The sequence below is a fragment of the Rhea americana genome, unplaced genomic scaffold, assembly GCF_003343005.1.
Source record: "Rhea americana isolate MKP2758 unplaced genomic scaffold, rheAme1 scaffold_166, whole genome shotgun sequence".
Lineage (NCBI taxonomy): Eukaryota > Metazoa > Chordata > Aves > Rheiformes > Rheidae > Rhea > Rhea americana.
The window spans coordinates 254,423-280,623 of NW_028185772.1; the positions used below are offsets into that span (position 1 = coordinate 254,423).

General features: G+C 41.9%; 1 protein-coding gene across 1 annotated transcript in view; it reads left to right on the top strand.

Moving 5' to 3' along the window:
• LOC146598289 (kinesin-like protein KIF28) overlaps positions 1 to 26,201 on the top strand; it is a 34,575-nt gene that overhangs the window by 1,495 nt on the left and 6,879 nt on the right. The window contains exons 2-17 of the mRNA XM_085300612.1: positions 1,761 to 1,949; positions 2,284 to 2,487; positions 5,210 to 5,245; positions 7,946 to 8,170; positions 10,254 to 10,408; positions 10,966 to 11,077; positions 12,156 to 12,223; positions 13,456 to 13,598; positions 14,928 to 15,049; positions 16,667 to 16,757; positions 17,505 to 17,559; positions 17,926 to 18,049; positions 19,742 to 19,886; positions 22,064 to 22,182; positions 23,518 to 23,625; positions 25,402 to 25,676. Of these exons, the coding sequence (XP_085156738.1) occupies positions 1,761 to 1,949; positions 2,284 to 2,487; positions 5,210 to 5,245; positions 7,946 to 8,170; positions 10,254 to 10,408; positions 10,966 to 11,077; positions 12,156 to 12,223; positions 13,456 to 13,598; positions 14,928 to 15,049; positions 16,667 to 16,757; positions 17,505 to 17,559; positions 17,926 to 18,049; positions 19,742 to 19,886; positions 22,064 to 22,182; positions 23,518 to 23,625; positions 25,402 to 25,676 (2,171 nt within the window). The remainder of the gene's footprint in view (positions 1 to 1,760; positions 1,950 to 2,283; positions 2,488 to 5,209; positions 5,246 to 7,945; positions 8,171 to 10,253; positions 10,409 to 10,965; positions 11,078 to 12,155; positions 12,224 to 13,455; positions 13,599 to 14,927; positions 15,050 to 16,666; positions 16,758 to 17,504; positions 17,560 to 17,925; positions 18,050 to 19,741; positions 19,887 to 22,063; positions 22,183 to 23,517; positions 23,626 to 25,401; positions 25,677 to 26,201) is intronic.

Here is a 26,201-nt window from a genome sequence, read left to right on the forward strand (position 1 = left end):
TGCTAGCCAACAGTGAAGATGGCAGCTCAAGGGTGGTTTTATAAGGAAGTGGAGAAAATTGATTTTACTTATTTTACTCTGTATAGCTTGGTTCCAGGTATGCAAAAGGGAAGTGCGGAAAAGATCATTTTAGGGTGAGAAAGATCCAGTGCGTTGGCAGTGCTTTTTAACAAAGGATGAACAGGGAAGGAGACTGCCTTTTTAAAGGTTAAAAAATGCCTCGGGGGTGGGTGGCTGAGCGTGCTAGGAGTCTTCATACAAAATTGCAGGTGGCTGCGGGTGCATCAGAGGAGACAACAATATTAATATTCATGGTGCCAAAGAAGACACAAGGGGGCTATGAAAGAAAGAGGGGTGATATATTAATTATTATGGTAAAGTATCCAGAAGGGTGTACGTGTACAGAGAAACATAGACAGCATAAGAGACCTTTTCTTAGGAGCCAGATCAAAATTTCCCAGGAACTACTCAGTGCAATTCATCACTGAATAGAGGAATTCTGGGGTTTTTCTGCAGAGCTGCTTGAGAAGACCTGGGCGATTTCTCTAGAATGTTTTGGTGCATCTGTTTAGACTGGATGTCAGTGACTGATAAAGGCTGAAACTAAATGATAACAACTGTGCAGCTGGGGCCAAAACGGAAGGGGCTGGGGCTTCTCAAAAGGAAATTTCAGTGGAACATGAGTTGCTTTGGGATAGTACAGTCTCACCTTTCAGAAAATGGAATAACTAATATGCATAATGGCAGAATTTATTTCTAGGAACCATACTAGGAAGAGAGATTCATGAAAGAATGAACGTTACTAAGGTTAAGGGCCATAATTAAAAGGCAATTGGTCAAGGCAACAAATGTTTCAGTAAAAGTGTTTCCCTGAGTTATCTCAGATAATTGACACAAAAATTTGTAAGGATTTTTTTTCTTCAAAGGTATAGAAGCCAAGAATGACAAAATCCAAATCCATTTTATTTTTGATGGTTTTAAAACATTAATCGATTAATATTGACTTTGTCTGGTTTATTTGCTGTATTTCCTACGTGCCTAGTGTGTGAATAAGGCCACAAATAACAAAGTCATTTAATCTGCTATCAGATGTTCCCATGCGTAAGACTACTCTCAGAATTGTCAAGATAGTAAGAGCAATGCATGTTTTTTGCCACTCTTTCATCAATTGCAGTTTAACTAATCAGAAATAATAGTTGTTTTACAGGCTTTGTTTCCTTATTTGTGGAAAAGACAAACTACAGCCAGGATCAAATCTGTAGTTGATCAAGAGTTGGCAGTGTTTGTAACCTGTTAGTCTAGGCCAATCTGAAAACACTATGAAGTAACAAGATAGCATTTATTTCTCATTTTGTTTGTACCTTTTATCTTCTGTGCAAAACCTCCGGTTACTGAACTGAATGCTTTTTTTCACCAAAGGAGTCAAGATAATGGGTCTCTTTGCTGTGCTTGGAGAGAAATGTACTGTTGTTCATTTTGAATTAAAGCTGTTCTTACAGAAAAATGCATTTTCCAATGTACTTTGCTATGTGGGTGGCCAATACAGTTTTTATAAGGCAGGGGGGAAAATGCAAGGTCGGTTACTGATCGAGCAGTTCATTTGGATCACTTACTCCTTGAGAGCGTGTTTATCTGGCAGGGTTCAAGAACTGAGTTGATGGTACACAGCTGTTGGCTTTAGTTTAAATACAGACTAATGTGCATTTTTAGCGAATGATTGACTGTTGCCTTTTGACACTGCAATTGTAATTTTAATACAGAGGGAGAAGGATGCAGGAAGTAAGTGTGTGATTTCTATGAACTCCAACAGCACAAGCATATATGATCCTAGGAATCCAGGGCACATGAAAACCTTTACTTTCGATCTGGCATATTGGTCTCATAGTGGCTTTCTAAAGGACACGAATGGTATGCTCGTTTCAGCAGGATCCAACAATTATGCAGGCCAGGTAAGACTTTATTCAAAGAGCTAATTAAAAGCAGTTTTAGCTAATACAAAATAGTAAAACAGTCAGTTTGTGTATATTTAGTTATTAACATTCCCCTAAGCGGAATGCAAAGGACTTACAATAATGTGTTTAACTGGTTTGAAACATCGCCTAGAGTTTATTTACGTTTCTTCTTTCACCCTGGAACTCTCAATATCTCAAGTGTGTTGTAAATCTTTATTCTTCATTTAGATATTTACTGGGGACACTCCTACTAGACAGCAACGTTAATGTATTTGCTTGTCCATCTGCTACAAGGTGACATATCTATCTGCATGTATTTGGTTATTTTTAGAGAGAGATCTTTCGTGATCTTGGTGAAGGAGTGCTGGAGAATGCCTGGCAAGGTTACAATGCCACTCTCGTAGCTTATGGTCAGACTGGCTCAGGAAAGAGCTATTCCATGATCGGATATGGTGCAAACAGAGGCATAGTTCCAGTTGTGTGTGAAGAGCTCTTCAAAGCTATTCAGGATCAGGAAAAGAACAAGCAATACCAGGTGGGATTAGCACTAATTGTCATTTGTTACCAAGATCTCTCCAGACTGTACTTTCAAATAGAAATGTTAGACTTTGTTAATTCTAAATTTTCAGATTAGCAAAAACAGAAATTGTGACGCTACAGAACAATGACCGCACAAACCACACTGCATTCTTCAAAGAAAATAGTGTTCCATAAAAGTTGGTGTAAATCAGCTAGATTTACAGATCAAAATATGAATTTCCATCTGCCCCAGTGTAATTGATCCTTGACATGAATACTAAGCTTTTATTGGTTTTAGTATTTTTTTTTTTTTTTTAACAAAAAAGGATCAGTCTTTGCACGGTTACCTACTGTAAACTGAGCTGATCTGCGATCTCGGTTAGGCTTCCTAACCTCTGCCTTCCACAGAGTATTTATGAGAAAATCTTTCCAGCCCTTTAGTAAAGAAAACTTTTTCTTTACGCCTTTTAAAGGGTTTTAGATTGTCATACTTCTTGCATGCAATAGGAAAAATGTTTTTAGCTTTGCAGTAGAACTTCTGTAGCTGCTGGATGCTCCCATTTTATCAGCGTGCTTCTCTGCTTGTAGTCCAGATAACTTGCGTACAAGTAACACGGGCACTTCACAGATCTGAGCATCACAGTAAGTGCTGAGTTTCCCTCAGGGTATACAGGAGTGCCTTCTGTCTGCTAAAATGTCAGCCGGATTACTGAATACTGCTTGTGATTTATTCTTGTGTTACTGCCCTTAAGAAAGAACACCTTGTTTTCCCTAACTAGTTCCTCCTTCCTAACCACTGGTGCTCAGCCTAGTGCACCTGGAGACCCAGAGTTTTCTCTACCTCGTGCCCATGGACGTGGCTGCTACTTTCCTCCTTACCAGTTTGTCCCGTAGCAAGGCTGAACACATACGCTGGAGATACATGCATATACACATACGCAGAGGACATTAATCTGGCTGGCTACACAGGCCATCACCAACAGGGCACTGCTTTAGCAAGCAGAGACAGCCCAGGCCTCTTCGTCCTCTCCAGCCGATCAGAATTGAAGTTCATCCATGCAAACACATGCGCCTCACTCTCTAGATTCACCCATGTGCGCACATTTGCAGGTCCCTTGAATATTAGCATGGCCTTTAAGTCCATCTTCTATCCATGCCCTGACTCTGGGCTTCCCGGTAAGTGGTCTCCTCCTACTTGCCAGCTTGTCCAGCTTGATGCTCGCTAACAAACAGCTGTATACACACACGGGCGTACACACACACACACACACACACACACACACAGACACACACACACCTTCAATTGCATGGGCTCCCAGCCTGCCTGCTATCCATGGCAGGGCACTGAGCCCTTCATCTCTTTCTGGAGGCAGGTTTTCCTCCTCCTCAGCAGCAGCTAGCCTGCATTCAAATTTACTGGTGAATTACCCAAACACACCCATATGCATTGGGACGCGAAGATATAAACACGCTGTTCGCCCTGCTTGCAGGTGCCCTAGACTCTTGGGCCTGGTGGCCTGTGGTTCCCACTCCAGCTGCTGGCAGACACTCACTCTGGTTGCTGGCACTACAAGCATGGGCCACTATCACACGGTGTCTGACTAGAGCTGCTGGATCTTAATTCAGCCCTGGGCCCCAATTTGCAGGACCCCAGTTGCTGGCACCCCTGGCACCAGGGCCCTGTGCATGTAGTCCCACCAGCTGCTGCCACTGAGACCCTCCATCGCTCCCAGCACTGGTACGGCAGACACGGGACTGCTGTCGCCTGCGGTGCTGAAGAGTGGGATTCCATGCAAAGATGGTTAAGGATTTGATGAGCGAGGTAGACTGCAGTGACCTGGTACAGGCTCGGTCCAACACGCGTGCTGACTGGTGGCTCTTTGCGTGCGACTGGCCCCTTTTTTGCATCCTCCTGTCTCTCTCCCCTCTTCCCCCTGTTCCTCTTCAGTCTTCTGCTTTTTCCCATCTTTGACTTTTTCCTTGAATGTTCCTTGATAAGTTTTGCACAAGTCCCCCTCAAATATCCAGAAGACTCATATTCATCATGTTCCTTCTCCCGAGCAAAGTCCCCTCATTTAGTGGCTGAAGGGTTTTGGTCTTTGTTACCATCTGGTTACCGCTTGCTTGTCAGGTTCGTGTCTTGGGGCATTTTGTTTATCAATTTCCCCTTTACTTCTTATTTCCTGACGTGACTGACAGGGTCTTTGATATAACATTAATGAACTAGATGCTCCTACATCCACCTTCCCCTACATAGGTAGTATATGCGTGCAGCCATTCATTCAGAAATCACTAGTGGAAACATTGGCTTTTTCTGTATTAAAACGGCCTTGACTCACTGGCTGGGCCACTCTGCTAGTTAATAGTGCCATCAAAAATTAACGTTTGTACTTCCTGGATTTTCTACAGTGCTATGTAGGTATTTATAAATTCTTAATATCTCTTGATACAATTAAAATGATTTATTGAAATACATCTTGTAATGAGTCTACCTAGGCAGTGATAAGGATTTTGGACATAAGAGTAGATTAAAGAAACACTGGGAAAAAGGGTTGTGATGAAATGATATGGGTCTAGTAAGTAATTGCTTGAATTCAATTTATTTTGTAGTTTGGGATAAAAGAATGTTTTGATCCATGTAACCTGCATTATTTTTAGAATGAAATGACCCTCCATTAAAAGTTTGTGTTTTTTTTTTTCAAATACATTTATCTTATACTTATTTATTGTCTTTACAGATTGCTTTCAGTATGCTGGAAATTTATAATGAACAGGTAATGGTTTTGCTTTATTTCAATATTATCAAATCTTAATGTTTTCTTGTACATTTATTTCTTTTTTGCTTTACCTTCTTGTGCAAGAATGTGTGTGCACATGTAGGCCAGCATCCCAAGGATCTTTCCCCTCCTAGTTCTGGCAGCCATGTGCTGCTGCAACATTTGCAGTATTTCCATCCTTTCTCTCTCTTCCCTTTTCAAAATATTAACCTTGTCACAGGAAAAGCAACTGCCTGATGGTACAGTTCTCTAACTTGCTGCTTGCTGCTTGTGAATCCTACGCAGTAATGTGATAATCAGCTTTTACGTTCTCTTAAAATGGCTCTTCCAGCCATGCTGTCTGAAGTGGGTCTGAAGTGATGGACCTAACAGCATGTTTTTGCTGGCTGAGCTAAATGACAGTCTGGTACCAAAAGTCTGTTCAAGTTCATAAATTGTATCAGTGACCTAGATGAAGGGACAGAGTGCATCCTTAGCAAGCTGGCTGATGACACCAACCTGGGAGAAGTGGCTGACACACCTGAGGCTGCCATTCAGAGAGACCTGGTCAGGCTGGAGAGCTGGGCAGAGAGGAACCTCATGAGGTTCAAGAAGGACAAGTGCAGAGTCCTGCACCTAGGGAAAAATAACCCTAGGCACCAGGACAAGCTGGGGGCTGACCTTCTGGAGAGCAGCTCTGCAGAGAAGGACCTGGGAGTGCTGGTGGATGACAGGCTGACCATGAACCAGCAATGTGCCCTTGTGGCCAGGAAGGCCAATGGTATGCTGGGGTGCATTGGGAAGAGTGTTGCCAGCAGGTGGAGGGAGATGATCCTGCCCCTCTACTCAGCCCTAGTGAGGCCACATCTGCAGTACTGTGTCCAGTTCTGGTCTCCCCAGTACAAGAGAGACATGAAGCTACTGCAGAGAGTGCAGCGTAGGGCTATGAGGATGATCAGAGGGCTGGAGCATCTGCCCTGTGAGGAACGGCTGCAAGAGCTGGGCCTGTTTAGCCTGGGGAAGAGAAGMCTGAGGGTGGATCTGATCAATGTGTACAAGTACCTGAGGGGAGAGTGTCAAGGGGATGGGGACAAACTCTTTTCAGTTGTCCCATGTGACAGGACAAGAGGCAATGGGCAGAAATTGAAGCACAGGAAATTCTGCCTGAACGTGAGGGGGAATTTCTTCACTGTGAGAGTGACGGAGCCCTGGACCAGGTTGCCCAGAGAGGTTGTGGAGTCTCCTTCTGTGGAGATCTTCAAGGCCCGCCTGGATGCAACCCTGTCTAACATGCTCTAGGTGACCCTGCTGAGCAGGGAGGTTGGACTAGATGATCTCCAGAAGCCCCTTCCAACCTTACTGATTCTATGAGTCTATGAATCTAGAGTGAGACAGGGAGTTAAATTTGGAAGACCTCAGGCCAGAAGTAGGCTCCTGAAGTAGTGTTGTTTTTCACCTAAATCGTCATACAGAGGGCTTATGTTTTATCTGTACAGTGGCGGATAAATAATACAGCTGGGCTATGAGTGGATCAAGAGGGACCCAGGCAGCTAAACCTGGTGGTAGGTTGAATAGGAGACCTCCTTTCTTCTTCACTACCATCATCTGTCAACAGCATGACACAATTGTCCTGCCATCCTTTTGGCCGAGCTCTTTCATTCTGGGCAGTGCTTTCCCCATTCTATATTACACTTTTTGACTTATTATGATTGCTCTTTTTTTTTCAGTTCCTTGTGATGGTTGATATAGGACATATTGCTAATTGAAAATGGGTGATTTGTTTCTCTTAAGCAGGGGCTTGAAGATGGTATATGCCTCACAGGAGGCTTTTTTAGCTTTCTTTCTAAGGTTTACACATTTTTGCTGCTTGTTCATGAGTTGCATTCTCCATACCTTCCTCCTTGTTACTTTTGAGCCATGTGGCCAATTTCAGTCAAATTTGATGAAGAAGGCATGAGGAAAAAATGAATATACAAGAAAACAGACTGCATTAGTTTTAGCAGCTCACAGAATAACTTCTCATCTCATGTAGTAGAAAGAGTTGTTAAAATGTATAGTGTTTTTCAACTTTGATGTGAAGGAAGCAGGGAGATAAAGGATTGAAAGTGTCTTGAGTGTGAGATGAGTAGTAAAAATGGGGGAGGGAGGAACTGTCTTGTGTTCACAGAGACTAGAAGCAGACCACTGGATATACTCTCCTGACAGACTTCTTTCACAGTAGGCATATTTCCTTTTCTGCATACTTGAAAGTCCTATATTTCATTTCTGTTTGCCCTATTCTCTATTTTCACCAAGGTCAAGAAAACAGATTTTCTTGTTGTTTACATTTTTAAATGAAGCTATTGCATCTTTGTCATCATGAACTATTTGGGGGTACAGGATAGAAGGCAGTATCCTACTATAAATTATAGATAATTGGAAAGGTGTAGTAGATTAAAAGTTAAAGTGCATGCACTTTCATGACAGTAATAGAAGCAGCAGGAAATAATGCTTTAATGCTGAATTTTCCAAATGTCTTTAGTTTATAGATGTGGGCTTTTAATGTAGTTTAAATTTACCTGGAAAATGGAACTGTGTGGGAGTAAAAGTGTCTAAAGCGGTAAAGCCAGAACAACCAGCGGGTGCCATTCAATAGTTTGTCTTAATGTTTTTGTACTCAAGTGTAACAGGTTTTACTTATTTTAGTAAAAAATTTTGACTGTAAATCTCTCTCTGTAGGTAACAGACTTACTCTCTAAAACAAAGAAGCCTGGTGGGCTCAAGATTAGAGAAGACCAGCAACAAGGTTTTTATGTCGATGGTCTGAGGCTGGTGCCTTGTGATAATTATGCACAAATTGAGAGGTTAATGGAACAAGGGAATAAGATGAGAACAACAGCTAGAACCACCATGAATGCTACCAGCAGTCGATCTCACATGGTCATCACAGTCCAATTCAAACAGGTATGAAGGCACTGTTTCCCCTATTCAGTATAACTGTTCAGTACTGTTAATTAATTGGGCCTGTTAGAAACAGCATAAAATGGATTTGTTGAAGTTTACGTAGACACAAATTCAGGGTGGGCCTGTTTTACCTACGGTCTGAAGTGATCAGGACCACCATTGCATACTAGAGCCTCTAGTAGAGCCAGCAGAAGAGAAAATTTTCATCCCTTGGTTGCGGTCAGCTGTGCCAGCTTAAGTGATTGGCACACTGCTCACCACTGCTGCCCTCTGAGTGGTGACACCGAAGGCAGTGACATCCTAAAACACAGTGCCTGTCTGCAGATTAACCCTGTCTTTAAGATCCTAAATGCATTTTCTAAATATTACTCGTGGTCTTTGAAAATCTATCACTAGTAAGCTGCAGTCACTCTTTACTCTTGGTAGCTTCTATTTACACATTAGCATTATGCTTAAATCCTGGCCTGAATGTAACAAGCAGCCCTGTAGCTGGCAAGCTTGACCATGTGCTAATTTAGCACAGTATACGTATGCGTCTGTGGCTTTCTCTGGTATCTCCCTGACTCCTTCCAAAGGAAGGCCAGCAGGTCAGCTTTGCAGTGGATTGGTGAGAAGATGTGACCAGAGAGGATAATTTGGACCTGAATCCTGCTAGGAAGGAAGCTGTGGAAACATGATGGAGCAATGCTCTCCTCGTTGTTGCAGAGCTTGAGGAGCTGTGTGTGCCCGCAACCAGGTAGTGGGTACTGAGTGACTGCAGCGATGCCACTGACACAGTAGTTTGATCATATCACAGCAGTCATACTGTGAAAGTGCCAGTGGAGACTGCTCCTCACTGCTCTGAAAGATGGACCTCACTCTCCATCTCCCCATTTTTTTCCCTTGATAAACTGATATATCAACAACAGTTTGTGTTGAAATCACCTGTGACCAAGCCGTCTATAGAATAATGTATTCAGGATAAACTCATGGTGGAGCTGGTTGAAGAGGAGGAGGATCAGGCTGGCCCAGATGTTAAAGTCCCATCTGCGCACTAAAATCAAGCTCAGCTTCCCACTCCTGCCTCGATAGACAGCTCTGACAGTGGCTTGGCCCCATGACAGGCAGAGCCGGTACCAGGCACGTCCAGCAAGAGAACAGACGTGAGATGTCCTATTTACCTCATAAGTATTATGTTTGCATTTGTGGGAGCTATGGAGCCAAAGCCATTTCCATACTCTCTTTTCCTGTGAGTCAGGGAGTGAACGATATTGCTTGGAGAGAGACAGCAACCTGGAGAGAAGGTAAGCCCCAAGAGTGGCCTGAGAGAAGGAGCAGCAAGCTGAGGGATTGAGAGGAGCACAAAATGGTGGTGGTGGGCCTGCCTGAAAGACGTCTCCACGGTATCCGAGCAGGGCTCACTGAGATGGGCATTTCAGTTCGCATGGAGGCGGTTCCTTGTCCTACCCTCCTAACTTTAACTCGGCGTCGAAGCACTGCGGATGTCGCTGGGTGAGCCACGGCAGCGTTCACCAAAGCCGCGCGGGGCAAGAAGGGGAGAGCTCTCTGCACCTGCCTAATGCTTCAAGAGGAGTTTAGAGTTACCAAAGTCAAAATCCTGGCCAGGGGCAGGGGGAAGGCAGATCCTGTAGAGATGGAGAACCATTGCTATGGGCTCCTCTATCGACAGTCTTCGTGTTTGCTACGTTTTTTGAGAATCAGCGTAATGATGTTTATTTCACTTGAAGTCAAGCTGCTCCTGAGGTGTCTGCTTTGCCTGTGAGTGCTGCTCATCATCCTCACTCAGCAAGGTCCTTCAATATGAAGATACAGCTTCGTATCTCGAATTAAATTCACTCCCTATTCTTTAGTCTTCTGAAGTGTTTTGCTTAATTCAGCGAGACAGAAGTTCATTCATTGTTGAGTACACCTTAGTGGTCTTCATATTTAATATATTCGTATATAAAATGTTTTAATAACAGTATATATTGCAACATATTTCCTCTGAGTTTCTGTGGAGATTATCATTTTCTATATCTTAATATCTTAATATCAGAACTATTGATTTGATAATCTTTCCTTATGTTGATACCATATTTTTCAGATTTTTCTAGATGAAGCAATCACTAAAGAGTCAATTATAAACCTGGTGGACTTGGCAGGAAGTGAAAGGCAAAAATCCTCAGGATCTGAAAAAGACAGATTGAAGGAAGGAACCCGTGTTAATCTAAGTTTAACCACATTAGGAAATGTCATCAGGTATTTTTTAAAAATCCCTTTCTATAAAGTAAAAAGCAAAGTTCTGTGAATTAAAAAAATAAAAATAAAAAAAGAAACAATCTTCCCTGAGTTCAGATCTTCTTTGTTCTGTGGTTAATAAAATTATTTAATGAATGAAGCTTCACTGCATGCCTAAGATGTACCTAAGCATGCAGAAACATAAAATAGTGATTTTTTTTCCCCCTCATGGCTTCTTACCTTATGACTATTTGGACTGCCTGTTCATTTTTCAGATTATCAATAAGTTGGGCAGCTTTACAGGGTTCTTGCTGAGTATAACCGACAAATCTTGGCTTTTCTGAAGCTCTTTCACTGAGCCATTACAAACAGTTATTTCATTTTTTTAAAATCTTGACAGTAAATTGTTTAGGTGTTGTAGGAAGGAAATTTTTTGTTCTCATAATGAATACACTGAAGTAGTTAATCTGGTAACGGTTGTGAACGTATGGCTTTTTTTCCTCTCTTTGTAAATTTGCTCCTGATAGTTATACTTGCATTGCTTACCTCTTTTCACTAAACCCCTTTTTTCTCCTTAGTGCTCTGGCTGATGTAGCTACTGGAAAGAAAGTATTGCATATTCCATACAGAGACTCGGTTCTTACTAAACTCCTGCAATCTGCTCTGGGCGGAAATAGCAGGACAATTATGGTAAATTGATTCTTACAATTATTATCCAACTTTTCTGTTGAAATAGAATTGCATGGTTCTAACATCAGTGAAAATAAATGCAATTTAAAAGTTAAGATTGTTTTCTATATAGCATAATGGTGGGAGCTTTTTTGCTGGTCAAAATGGACTGCCTAGAGCTCTCTAGCAGTACAATATGGGCAACTCTGAAGGCTCCTCTGCTGCTATTATCTTGTGGAAAGTTTCTTGTCGCTAGTAAAACAAATATGTTATTCAAAAGGTCAGCACTTTTTTTTTTTTTTTTTTTGAATAGAAATACATCTGGCACAAAATCTATCCATCTCTCCTTAAAGAGATATAGAAATCGTTTCTTTGGAAAGAGTACTCTGCAAATTCTAAATAGTTAGCTAAAAATCTCATAGCAACCTGTTTTGTATAAAAAAACATGTTTGTAACAAAACTAGACTACAAAATGAAATAATTTCTAATTTTTATGATTGTGCTGTCAACCAGGTGTTGCATTCCTTGGTAAAACAAAACTGTCACAGACTCTTTTCTTTGACCCTGATAGATTAGCTATACACTCCAGCATCTTTGCAGAGGCATTTTTTAAAGAAAGTGCCGTTAAAAGAAACGTGAAAAATATGAAAAGAACACATGCCTGTGTGGCAATGTTGACTTTAAATGTTAATAGTCTTAAAACAGCTTACATGAGTTTCTTCAAATACACTTTCTTAATTCATCAATGATGCGTTGAACAAATGCAAGGCCAAATTCTGCAGCTGTTATTTGTGCAAATACCATCAAAGTAATTTTGAGAGGTTTTTTGGAGTTGATGGTTAAGATAAGCCAGAGTTGGCAGGATTCTAGCTTCCTTGTTATTAATTTTTGTACAAACCATCTGTATCTTCTCATCCTTCCTTCTCATTTCTTGCAAAAGTTTTGAAAAGAGTTAGTTTATTTATAGCTAACTGTCTAGAACACTAGGCTTGTCCTTTTATGTTTAAAGACTTAGCAGTATGTTTTCCCATGTTAATCCGTTTTTTTAAAAAACTCATTCAAAATCTAATGTTAGTTAACATTTTTTATATGTTTACAGATTGCAGCTGTAAGCCCAGCAGACATCTGTTATGAAGAAACTTTGTCAACCTTACGATACGCTGAGAGGTATACTTTTACAATTTTTTCTCTCTGGCATTTGTGCAAATTGCAGTCAGTCAAAAACAACAAAAGATACCAACTCCAAATGTCAGCAGCTCAGAATGAGGAAAGCGTGAATGTGTGAATAGGTGCAAACAGCCCAGAAAGAGCTTATTCTTTATTCATCAACTGCATATGTTTCTACAGCTAAAGGTAACTCTTTCCTGAGAATTATGGTCCCTTGTATGTGTTTCTTAATTCAGCTTCTTTCTTTCTCTCTCTCTGCTGGTAATGCAGCACCTCCAAAACTAACCAGAGATTGGGGTCCCATGGACTAGACGCTGTTGAAATGCAGAAAATGCAGATGATCCCTGCTCCAAGGAGTTTGTTAATTCTGACTCCTGATCCCAGTAATAGTGCTACAAAGAGCCATTCCTTGCTCAGGACCAACTTGCTTGCTCCTTTTTCAGTCTATTGGGATCTGAGCTAGAAGTTGCCCCCTCCTGTTGTTTGTTCTCCTCTTTCCCTTTCTTAGGCTAAGGATGGAAAATTGGCCTCTGGGCAGTCCTTTCAGTGATGCTTTTGCTGTGAATCCAGCATTCATATGCTCTTATGGCAGATCCAGTTAAAGAGAAGTCAGACGGTTAATGTCCATTATCCAGAAGTGGATAGTAGCGAAGTGACGTTGTGGATGCGGCTGCCTGGCGGTTAGGGAAGAGTTAATGTTCCCAGCACCAGTTCAGTTCTGGAAACAGCTGAACTGCTCTGAAGTGCTGGGGAAGCTTGGACTAATAAACTCTACAACTCTGAGCCAGCTCTGTGTGGAGGCAGTGCATTTCTCAGCATGCTTGGGATATGCCCATTCCTGGATGGGGGAAGTCCATTTTTTATGTATCAATTCCACATCGTCCCACACTCTAGAGGTGCAACAGCTGTGGCTACATTGCTGTAAGTCAGGGTTAGCTGGAGAAGAGAGTAATTTTCTCGAGATGGCAGGGGCAAAAGTGAACCAGGCTGTGATTCCTGTTAGCAATACAAAAGAGGACATTAGATGCTTTCAGCTCAGGAGCAAAGTGGCAGTGAGGTTTCTTCTCACTTGTAAAGTTTCAGAACTCTGGGGAATATTTCTGAACAAGAAAAAGAATTAAAGCAGGAAAAAAAACACATTTGACAGGAAATCTTGTCCTGTATTGGGATTGTCTGTGTAACTGTCTTTTTTTGTTTTTTTGTTTGTTTTTGTGTATTTTCATATTTAAAAGGACAAAAAAGATCAGGAACAAAGCAGTGGTAAATGCAAGTCCCACGGAGAAGCTTATAAGAGAACTGAAGGCTGAAAATAACCACCTACTGTCCAGACTGGCTGGGCTCGGGAACGCAGGCACATTAGTAGCTGATGGAACACGTATGTATTTCAGCATAAATATAGCTACAAATAACAAGCAGATCTTGAGTTCCCCAAACATTATCAGGAGGACTTTTGGTAGCCTGTAACACTGAAGAAGTATGGAAGAAATGCAGCCAAAGCGTGTCCACAAGAGAATTTTTTTCAAAATGGATGGCAGAGAGCATTTTGAAAAATCTCTGAAGTAAGCCTAGTGGTTATCTCATTTGTGTTTGGCGATATGCATTTGCACATAAAATTCCCACTTACATTTTTTCATTGCTATAGTACCTCTTATCAGAGATAATCAAAGAGTCTTTAGAAAATACTAACCCCAGTGTGCCAATTCCAAGCATTTCAAAATCACAAGTTCATGTAGGTGTAGAGCGCTGGAGACCTAGATTAACTCTGCTCAGTCTGATAAATGTGCAAGAGCATCCTCATGGTGTGAAACACCACCCTTATCTAGATAAGGGCTCCATCTGCTTCTGCTATGAGCCATGTAAGAACCAAAAAAACTGGGAACCTTTTTTCGGATGAGCAGATGGTCTTTCCTTACCAGTGGGCTCCCCACTGACTAGCTTATTTGCTGCTAATTTAGTGAGCCTAACAACGTTGCTGTGTTTCTGTAGATACAGGAATAGCACTTGAGAGTCTGTGGTTTGGGATTTTTAAAGTTATTCAGACATTATCAAAACAGATACTATTTTAAAAAACTTTTTATAAAGAAAGTTAGCGTTGCCTGTGAGTACTAGTCCCTATACTCATTCACAGCATGGATGTGGGCACGTCCAATTGCTCAAAGTCAGATCCTTCATCGAGTGTTGCTGGTTTGCTCAAATTAAAAGCCCTCCAAAAGTCTAAGTAAGGCCACTGCAGGTAGAGAGGAGTGAATAATATTTCATCTTTAAAAGTAAGGGATATTATGAAAAGACAAGAGTGGACAAACATCAGAGCTGAAGGAAGAGATGGGGCATTTGCAATTGGTTAGTAGTTTGCAAACTCCTTGAAAGAGAATTCACTTGAGTTGGTTCTTGAACACACTCTGGGGACAGAGTATTTCACAGTGATCACCTYCTGGTTAGGGGAAGACAAGGAAGATGGCAGTTTTTGTTTTCAGTTCTGCATGGCGACTGCAGTAACAAATATTTCAGCTATTCAGTGGCAGGGTTGGTTTATGTCACTGAGTGCCACACAGTCCCCATGAGTAGCAGGTAGGTAACACGCTCTGCAAGAGCCAGGACATCTACCAGCACGTGGTCCCGCTTGCTGGCAGTCCTTGTGTCTTACAGGGCTTTTGCTATTTTGCACGTGCATACCTTGGTTGAAGGTGTCTGTCTCTCTGTTCAGAAGAGCTGCGGTATTTGCTGGCTGAAAACGAGCGGCGGATTGAGAGCGCTCAGGTAGCGTGGGAGGCTCGGCTGGAGGAAGCCCGGGGGGAGTGGGAGCAGCAGTACGCTGCAGCCGCTCAGGTGAGCGATCCAGGAGTGCACGCCACAAGCTGCTGACCAACTGCAGATGCTTTAATCTGTGGTCTTTTAATGACTATGGCCTTTTTTTGTGGTCTTTAAGATTCATTGCTCACATACTTTTCTGCCAACAGTGCCATGGCAAGACTCTCCAGGGAGTTTTAAGCTTGAGTAAACCGGCAATAATGCAGCCCTGTATTGTATTGTATTAAGGATCTGCAGTATAATATCAAATATCTCATGGGCTTGTATAGCAGAATCTTCTGTCTATTTCTACCACCAAAGTACATTATAGTTATTTGATTTTTATTTCATGATTATAAGTTATAACGAATTATTATTGAAATAAAACATGCTAGTGAATGTACCAAGCTGCCAAGGCAGGCTTGTGTCATTTCCAAGTTCTTGACAGAAAGAACCAAAGATTTTCACTTTTAAATCTGCCATGAGATAAACACCCTGGAACTTGAGGTGGACAAATATTCTTCAACTGTCTTGTAAAATAACATTGCTTTTAATTTTGAAGGTGTTTGTGAAAGCAGGCAGTGTTGATATGAATCAATTAGCCATGCCGAAGTATGTCAGCAGAAGGCTGGCACACATACGTGCCATGGGGTGAATGGTGGGCTGCTGTGGAAGAGAGGGCATCTGAGGTGGCTTGATTAATAACTCATGCAATGCACACCGTCACTGAAGGGCCATATGCTGTTCTCCTTCCAGTTTTTCTGCAAGAATCATTTCTACTGCATTGCACGGGGGTAACTGCCAAACGATAAGAGCCAAGTGGATGCCAAGTTTGCAACTATCATATTTGTTTTATACTAATAGTGGATTTGCATATTCAAAAGCATTTACCTCTGTGCATAGGTAGCTTGCATAAATAAAGATGTTCAAGGAAAAGTTTCCTGTTTCCTCCAGTCACTTCTGCCCCATGTGTTGTTATTCCTGCACGTTGTACTTTGTTGTAGACTTAGTTGTGTGGAGCAAGGTCTCTGAGTGCTCGTACTGGGCCTCATTCCCTGGGATCCCAGTCTGACAAAGCTGCTGGGCTTTGCTGTAGCACAAATAATACATTATAATCTCGTATACGGGTTGTTTTGCAGAAAGCATGTCTGGGGATAATTCCAAAATAATTATTTTGTTTTGCTTTAATATTTTTCTGCATGGAATAAAGCTGAACCAATGAAAGACCATAAAGCTTACAAGACTTAATGAGCTTCATGTGCAAAATTGTGTGTTTGAACACATGCATTTTAATAATCTCCCTAAAGGGGAAGGGGCAGGGAGCTAACACCATCCAAGTTGTGTGGTCTGTAATTGTAACAGAAACACTAAACCAAGCCTTTTTCTCGGAGTTTTTTTCACTTCATGGTCAGAGTTCCTATGTGTTTCTAAAAACAGGATGTGTTTCAGGAGTTGGAGACTGAGTACATTTATCAAAATGCAGCTACTTGTTGAGTGTTTGCCATTTAGATTTTTTTGGAGGATGTTTTTTGACAAATTGCTTTATGGTGATTATTTTCCTTGTACAAAGAAAGACCTCTATGTATATTACTAGCTGTTACTTCAGGCTTTCAAATGCATCCCACTAAAATACCTTATTTCTGAATTCCTGCTCAGGAGAGACGGATGATGGAAACTTTTCCTTATCTCTTGAATATCAATGAAGACCCCCAGCTTTCATGGGTTGTCAAGCACTTCATTCAGGATGGTAAATTTTTTTTGGTTTTTTAAGTCCTGAATACAACATATAAATACTACTTTCTGTGTCTTAACATTGACATAGCAGTGATCTGTAGTACTACGTTACTTAGACATTTGAGTCATGATTATCTTCATTTTCCCTTAAGCGCTTACCTACTTTTCCTCCCCATAAACTTGTGCTGCATTTGTCTGAGAACAGAGCAGTCTGGAGAGTTACACGTTGCGAAGCATTTCTACCGCACGAGATGTTAAAAGACAATAGACAAATAAGTAATAAGAAATATCCAGGTTTATTAGATGTTAAAGACACCTCTTCCCCAGAAAACTAATGATTTGACAACATGAACTTTTATTTTGCAAGCTGACTGGAGCTGCCATTAACAGAAATGCAGATGTTTGTAGATCTGCTATGTTATTGCACATGGGAGATTTACATTGGATTTTTTTTCTGCCATCTGTTTGACAGTAATGGATCGGGTGGATTCCTAGGGGCTCCCAGATGCCTCTGTAATTATTTGTGYGTACAGTACCAGTGGTTGCATAGAGCAAATCCAGGGCCTCGTCTCTAAAGATACAATAATTTAGTATAAAGTCTTTTTTTAATTGTAGCGCTGATATGAAAGGTTTGTGCTGAGCAAAGCTCTTCAAACTGAAGAGAAAAGGTAAGACTGAAAGCAATACCTTAATCATCACAGACCTGTTGTTGATGTTTAAAGCACATGTAATCTATACTGGAATCTTCATTCCTCCCTAGGTTCTTGTGATGTTGGTCAATCTACCTCAAATGCAATAATCCTAAGGGGTTTAGGGTAAGTACCTCAATTTAAGGGAAACTAGACACCTGTTCTTGATTCTCTTGTTGTTTGGATTGTCTATTTATCTGTTTAGTTAGTTAGTTCAAGGAATTTTACTACACTGCATAAGTATGGGTTACGGTTATTTTGAACTTTTTATGATGGCTGGTTAGGAGCAAGCTAGAAAAGATAATTAACAAATTTCTTGTGTTTCTAGAAATTGCCATTTATGTAATGGTAAAAAATGTGGAGTTAAATGGCAATTTATTATCTTCCAAATTACGGTATCATTTTCTGTGATGATTTTCCAATTAAAAAAAAAAAAAAAAAAGAAAAAGTGAATCACAAGAAAGGAATCACAAGAAAATTTATATCTTTCAGCATTTTGGACAAACATGCAACATTTACAAATGCTGATGGCAAAGTTACCTTGACACCAGGAGATAAGTGCAAAGTCACTGTGAATGGTGTACCCATCACCGGGAAAAAAAAGCTGCAGCACTTGGTGAGTGTTTTCTGGGGGCATAAAGCTCAAGGTGGAAACAAAAATTCAGAAAACAAAACACTCTGAAGATAAAAGAAAAAAAAAAGTAGAATGATTCCTGCTCACCGAGTCCTGATCCTGAGGCAGGATCTTAGATGTAGGGAAGGTGAATTTTATATAAAAATCTTGTAACTTTAAAGAAACAGCGTAGTCTAGTAGAGGGGACTATGCACGCAGCCTTAAAAGGGCAGATATCTTGCCGAACACATGGTGTTTCGGGGAAAACACAGGTAACTGTGCGTCGGATCAGGGTGACCTGTCAGAGCAAGGAGGAGTTTCGATGCCCCAGCAGCATCGGGTGGGACCAGGGGTAGCCAAGCAGCCCCTTCCCGGGGAGCCGCGGCGCTCCCGCCGTGGGCGCGAGGTGGGGAGCAGAGCCAGGAGCCTGCTGTGGCCGAGCCAGGGTGGCCGGCGCAGGGTCGCGCAGCCCCAGCTGCAGCACCGGAGTCGCTGGAGCACGAGGGAGGCGTGCGGGCAGGAGCCGGCCCGCGGGGCTGCTGCGGGCAGAGGGGGGCCGCCCCTCCTGGGACAGACCCTTCCTGCAGACCTGCCTCCCTCGCACGTAACCAGCAAAGCCCTCTGGAAGTGTCTGTCCAGGGAAACCCAGGGTTTGACCTTAAAAGCTCTTCTGCTCTTTTCTGACAGCCTCTCTTTTGGGAAAAGGCAGAGGACCAGGCGAACAGAGCCCACCCTGCCGGTGTGGCCTGGGCAGGGCCCCGTCTCAAAGGGGGATGTATTTTAAATGGGTTCCCATCTTGGTTAAAAATACACCGCCAGGTGTCAAGGTATTTTCTCAGCCTCAGACAGATTTCTAACAGAGATGTGGATAAACTCCGTGCCTCTCTTGTACGAGGACCATTAAGTAGTTGGTTCTGTTTTTATCTGGTCAGATCACAGTAGTATGTGCGAGTCTGTGGTATGTGAATGTGACAGACCAAACGTCAGAGGAATCTCATCAGGGTCCGTATTCATCACAAACGAAAGGGCTGGTTAATCAGCCTTTCCTGCCAGACAACGCTGTAGTCTCTTGAGTTACTATTTTGCTTTGTAAAGGGAGATAATATCTCTTCTTTCATGGAAGATAAATCTGTTAAGGGCAATCGAGTATAAAATTGCTCTGGGCACCAGGAAGACTTCCTAGAAACAAAGCAGCTCTGTAGTTTGTCTGGTACAAATATTCCTTGTTGGGACTCTGTCTCTGTGAACCAGTGTCACAGAGGGTGATGAGATAGATGGAAACCAGATAGATACTGGGATAGATGGATCGTTACTCTGGGTCAGTACATTTGCTTTTATAGTCTGGTATTTAACAGATTTTCATCTTGAGAAATGGTGCAAATCTGATGTGGTGATCAACTTCCCTTAACTTTGGTTGCCACGTTAATGGCAGCAGTGATTTTTAAGTCTTTCAGCTGTTGCTGCTCTGTGGTGGGTTTCTGTTATCCTAGGTTGACTCCCTCCTTGCCCGTGGGAGCACACAGGTCCTTTCCGTCTCTCAAGTTCACTCCATAATCACCTTTCTTTGCAACTTTACCCACTCAAGAAGAGTTTGCAAGTACTTTACTACTCCCAGTAACTCTCAGTGTCACTCTCAGATGACACTTGACCTGTCACTTGCATGAATTTAGCAGCATCCTTTGCTTAACCCTTCAGGATCGTGTTATTTTGGGATCGAACAGTGCTTTCCTGTACGTTGGGCCACCTGCAGAACGAACAGACGAGGACCTGAGCAGATACGATTATGATTTCTTTCAGTCAGAGTTGGCAGCAGCGGAAGGCTTGAGCGTGGATAAACTTGGTAAGCATCACTGCGCGTTGGGTAACGTTCTTCAGTGATGGCTGATGTTTCATCACACCCTGGATCCTTTGCAGGCAGCATCCCAAGCTGTGTTTTCCCTTTGTGGTTAGCATGTTGTTCCTGCAGTGGGCTGGAGGCTGTGCAGTGCCTTAGGAGAAAGCAGCCTGAATCACGACAAATTGCATTTTGCCTACCTGATGCATACTATAGAAAGAGATAATGGGTATCAGTTTGGGGAACTTATTTAATGAATTTACATATTCTTTCATGAAACCAGTGCCTTTTCTCAAAACTGGTACTTATGTGGGGTTATTTGCAGTGTTGCATTCACAAACAGTAAAATGTGGGTTTGCAGTATGCCTCAGAATGAGCCAACTGACAACTGAGATCCTGGAAAATTGTTTCAGATTTTATTTCAAACAGACCAAATTCTTACCAAGATTTCACCTAGTTTTCCCTTAATATTAGAATTGCTTCTTTCATTTAAAAGAAAAGGAGCAGTAGTTACAAGCTACATTTGAAAAACAACATCAGATTACTTTTAATAATACATAAACACTCCAGACGAGAAGGTCACACAAGACTGCAGGCTGAGAAGTACACATGGACAGTACAGTGTGTCACTGCATGTTTTATTGCCTGGATATTTTTTCTCAGAGAAGTCTCTGGTGGGCAGAATCACCATATTTGTACCCAAATATGCTTTCCCTTTGTTTCATTGTCCCTCTAGCAGCTATCTATAGCAATTTTATTAATGTGATCATATTAGGTAATAGTGGTATAAAATATAATTATATGTATTTTTTTGCTGCCATCCAAAACCTTCCCATTGCTTTTCTAACATTTGTTTCGTTTTTCCTCCCATTTTTTCATCTTCTTATATTTTTTCATTATATGTTGGGAAAATGCTACCCTCCAGGGCTTTCCTTAAAAGTAGGGTTTTGTAGTTCACTTCTGTGCTGGCCATTTTAACCCGTTCAGTCCAGAGAGTGAAAGGTTTAGTTTGTGACAGTCCAAAGGTCTTGAGAATATTTGCTGTTAGGTCTTCTGCATTCAGTTGCTTATCCTTCTTGGAGGGTTTGGGCTTGTGTGTGTTGCTTTTTTAATCATGTACTAATCTGCCAGGTGGTTTCAAGTTTCTAGATAGCTCTTACGTTTCCTGTTTCAAATTGCTTCATTTCTATAGAAACGTGCAGTAATTATATAGCATTGGAGAGCTATTAGCGTAATCGCATTCCTGACTTCAGGCCTTTGACTGAGTTGCGTTTGAGCTCCTGTGATTAGAGGTTTTGCTTCCTTACCGCAGTCCCTGGGGGTGGATGAGGGCACGCAGGTGGTTTTCCGAGGACTTGACTTAGATGCCTAAGACTCAGAAGCACTGTCATCGCTCCTGCAAGCCTGAGCACTGCCATGTAACTAACTGTCATGACATCCAGGCACACATTCTCCAACTTCCCAAGAAAAACTAACAGCTAATGATGCTCTAAAAAAATAGATCTGCACATTAACATCACCATGACAGGGGAAACTTGTGACTGATCCTCAACTGCATAACTAAATGCTGTAAGTCTTCAGAACAAGCTGAGCCGGTTCTTCAAATATACCCAATTGTTTGTATTTAAAATCCAGGGGTAGGTCCGCATTTTTCAATCTGAATTCCTTAAAACAGACGAAGAAAAAACCCCGTAGAATTAATGACTGAATGGTGAAATTCGGTTCTAAGCAGCACTGACAGTGCTGTAGCAAACTTGGAGGTCAACTGAATCCTGAAGTAGTTTGGGAAAAAACTCTTCACTCATTATGCAGGACAGAAGCTATTTTCTGAAGTCCAGTTACTTTCTAATACGAGCAACTAATCAATCCAGCGTTGGAAAAGGCCAACCCAGGTTGTTGTGAGCGGAGCGTGTTTCAGCTGTGGCTGTTCCCCTTGCTCGCGGGTGTTGTGCGACGTGTGCAGGTTGGGCACCAACCACGCAGCCCTGCGCTGCTCCTGCTCCCACAGCACCTCGTGGAAACGACGTGGTCGTGTAGGCTGGCAAGGCGGCTACTTCAAAGCCGGTTAGTAGGAGGAAGGTAGCATGGGCCTTTGGCAGTCCAAAGGCAACTGCTTAAAACTACCCAGAAGTTAGACTGCTGTTTCTCCCTCTGTTCACCCTCTAACGCAGGGTTTCTAGCAGGTGCTGCCGGCAGTAAGGACAGCAGAGCGGACCCCAGCGTCCTTGCTGTGTTCCATGATTACATCAAGCTCATGCCACTGGTAGCTGAAGTAAATCAGATGAGTGAGGAGCTGAAGAAGGTAGGTGATACTTCTCCCCCAACTTCCGCAGGTTAAACTTGGTTAGTAAGTTTCTGAACATGAATAAAAACAAATGGAGAAGTCTTTTTCCCAGTAGTGTTGCCCTTGCAGTTGCTCCATTCCTCGTGCTTCTCCCAGCCTTCCTCATCTCCTGACAGGCGGAAGAGGAAACGCAGTGTGAACACTCCCCCTTTTGTGCAGCTCTTCCTCTTTAAGAGTGTCTCAGCAAACAGAATTTGGGAGTACAGATTGCAGGCAGTGTATCAGGCAGTTGCTCTGTAAAAATAGGCAAACAGTATCTGCCTAAGTGTTCTAGAGGAAGGATGAAAAGTCCTAGAAGAGAGAATTCTTTTTCACAGTCATTCTATAAGATAAGAACAATGAGATTAATTCAAAGGAAAATCTAGATAGACTATAATAATTTCCCAGCATTTAAATTAACTAACTTCTCAGAGGTTTCCTAAAGGAAAGTGGAAATAAACTGAACAGTATAAGGATTCTTCTTTCTCTCTGCATCATGATGGAGCAGTAGGTGGTGTGCAACTGGCACACCTCGAATGAGGGAATTACAATGATCCAGATGGTAAGGATGTATTAGCCCTTGCTCCCAATAGGTTCTGTCCACAACTTTTTTAATGTCACACTCATACCGAAAGTTCGGACAGCCATGCCTGCCATACTGGTATTTCTTCATTCATAACAGTTCATAGATCTAGGAAATCTGTTGCCTTCTCCACTGGTTCCTACCTCATTGCTAAAGGGAGAAGCAAATTTCTTCCATCTAAGTGGCAGTAGCTAGGAGTGATGCACATCTGTACAGAAAATGTTGGATGAGGAGTGTGGATGATGGGTAAAGAACCAATTTGCTGACTTCCAGGAAAATTTCCCAGTGGTCTATAATGAGCAGAGCAATGTTGCATCAATGTAAGGACACAGTTAATATAAGATCAGCAGCCTTCTGAAGGAACATTGGAAACTGGATGCTTGTCTAGTCTGCTAGACTTAGCTGGTCTGCTTGTCTAGAAGCTGGGACTGTTCATCTGACCTCTTTGTATACCACATAGTAATTGAAAGTCTCAGACCCTCATAGTACTATGTCAGTACAGTGACACTTAAGGAAGCTAAGGAAGCATTGCATTCTAGGTGCATTTCCAAAATGTGAAATACTGGGGATGGCAAATTCTAGACATTGCAGAAAGATTATTATGATTATTATTATTATTTCTTTTATAAACACTATCACATACAGCAACTTTTAAATTAAAATATTCCTGACTTATGCAGAAAAATGTGTCTTGGTTGTTAATGTGCTTAAGAAACTTTTTGACTTAATAGGATCTCACATTTGAACTGAAGGTAAAAAATCTAGCTTCATCGGACTCCAGAGGATATGACCTACAAAAGGAAATAATAGTAAAAGTGACGCACGTAACTACTAATCAGGTAAGAAGGCAGAACCTGAATCAGCTCATGTGTTAGGAGGAGGTTGTAATAGAAAATAAGAAATGGCAGGTGACACGCTCGTCCTCAAGGCGCACACGTGGAACCCTTGCAATTGCTGTCTTGGTGGCGTGTCCTAACAAAACCACGCTCCTTTTTTGCCCTTCCACTCTCTTTGATGCATTCTTTGTGTGCCACCATACATGAAGTACCCGCCAACACCTAATCCTGAATCTGTTCACTTCTTAAAGAAAAAAAAAAAAAAAAATCTATGTACCGCCTGTAGCCATTCTCCAGGAAAAAAGGTTTGTGCCTCGAGGGATGCTATTTCTGCACCTGAAAGAACTGAGTCTGCCTCGCCATTTCAGCGTACTGTTAGACACTCTGAGGTATTTTCTCTCTCTGTTCCCATATTTTGCAACAGAGATGCCCCTGGTGAACTAATGCAGGAGAGTTTGATATAAAATTCTCCTTAAAAGATGTCTAAGTGCAGGGAGAGATGGTCAGAGGACCTCACACTAAGGTTCCTTTCTTGCTGAGATTTTATTGATGGTTCCCTGGACTCGTTATAGCACGAGATCGGTTTGATCACTGCTAAAATGCTCCGTCACTGAAACCTCCTTCAAATGCAGCCGATCACAGGCTGCTTAGCAGCAAAGCTTCACCTTTTAAATAATGAAGGAGAGAACTTGCCTTCTTCCTTTCAAAAAGAAAGACTTTTTTTCAAATGCTTGTCTGTTACCAGTTTATTTCATATCTTTGGTGGAGCCACTGTTGGATAAAGAAAAATATTTTTACATTTTCCCTTCAGGTATTTAATAGTTTTGGTTTAGACACACTATAAATTGTAACTGTAAATTATCAGTTTACAGGAACATTTTGTAATGTATCCTCATTTTGGTCTAGCGTGTTTACCACAAATGCTGTCCATTAGTCTTTGAAACCATTGCAGCTGCAACATGCAATGTCATTTTTTTTGTTAAAAGATTTGCAGTTCCTCTTTGTGTTGTTTAAGTATTGGCATGGATGATGCCTTGGTAATAGATAAGCTTCTGTTGTGTGCTGTTCAAAAATAGAGACACCAGAAACATAAGAGGGAGCCTTAAGGAGTAAACCAGATGATTTATTTAGATTTTTCAGTGGTATTTTCTTTGCTACTGGTTGTAAGAATTAATTATATTGAAGCTATAAACAAGAAAATATCTGGGAAAGAGGGTTTTTTTTAATGTAGAAGAAATATATTAGCAAGCAATACTGGACTGGGAGAAAATAAACATGAAAGGTAGCTAATTTTGTTTTAATAAGTCCTTAAAATCTCCACTCTGCCAGATAAATGATCTTTCATTGGAGCACTACTTTATTGTATATGAATGCTCCAGGCAATGGTCTGTAAAATAAATCTTCTTTTTCCTTTTCTTCATGCTTCATTTTTTTGTATAAACTTTGAGGTAGCTTGGTCCGAAGAACAATTTATCATATCTTTTAAATATGAAATTTTAAGAGCTGCAAATTACTTCAGTCAGTATGAAAGGCTGAAGGAACTGAGTTTTGTTTACTCTAGAAAGAGACGACCAAGTCCTCCTGCACATTAAAGACTGTTGCAAAGATGATGATCAGAGATTCTTCGTAGTCCCACAAGAAAGACTAGAAGCAATAGTCTTCATTCAGCAAAAGGAGGTTAGATATTAGGAATGGCTATTAAAATGAAAATGCAGTTTTTCAGCAGGTTACATAGCACAAACTAGACCAGTTCATTTCATCGCTTCTCTGCTTCCGTAGGTGTGGGTATGGTCAAAGGCCAAGTTCGTTAATAGGAAGCTCCTAATGGAGGAGCTTTACCAGCGTTTTCGGGAAGGTGGCGACACGCACGTGAATCAGGACAGCGATCCGTTCTGGGACCCGGTGGAGGTTGTTCACGTGGGGTCTGCTCACGTCTGGCTTCAGTCACTGGCGTACTGCGTGCAGCTGGAGGAGCAGACCGAGCTGCTGAATTCGGAGGGGCTGGAGGAGGCTGTTGTGCTAGTAAACCTGTCTCCGTGCTCCAGAGATGGGAGGTGAGTTCATCACTTCCGTACTGGAGAGTTACTGGTTACCCTTTTTCAAAGGAATTCAGGAAGTTCACTTGTTGAAACACTTGATTAGCAGCAAAGGCTGGAAATGCTGAGCAAAATGTGAAAAGGGGAGAGATTTGGAGACCTTACTGGTGTAACAGGGAGCAGGAAACAGCTCCAGCATCACTAGATGAGACCCACGAGCATTCAATCCTGATTTCTGCCTGTGCTGAAGCGCTATGCAGAGCCCCAGGAATTGTGTATTTTTCAAGCTGTCAGCCCGGCTGAACAAACAGCTCTGGCAAACCACTTTTGTCCTTCCCTGCCCCCGATGGAGCTGGCACCTTGGACAAGAGCTAAGGGCCAAGGCGGGTAGTGTCCTCCTAAGCTTTCTGGAATGGTGTTGGTATACAAGTAGCTTCTGCTCCCATTGCTTGGTCTCTTTCTTCGTAACTACCCATCTTTGTAAGGTTGGGATATTACAGTAAGTTTGTTTTAGTTGCAGTCAACACAGAAGCTAGCTAGTTT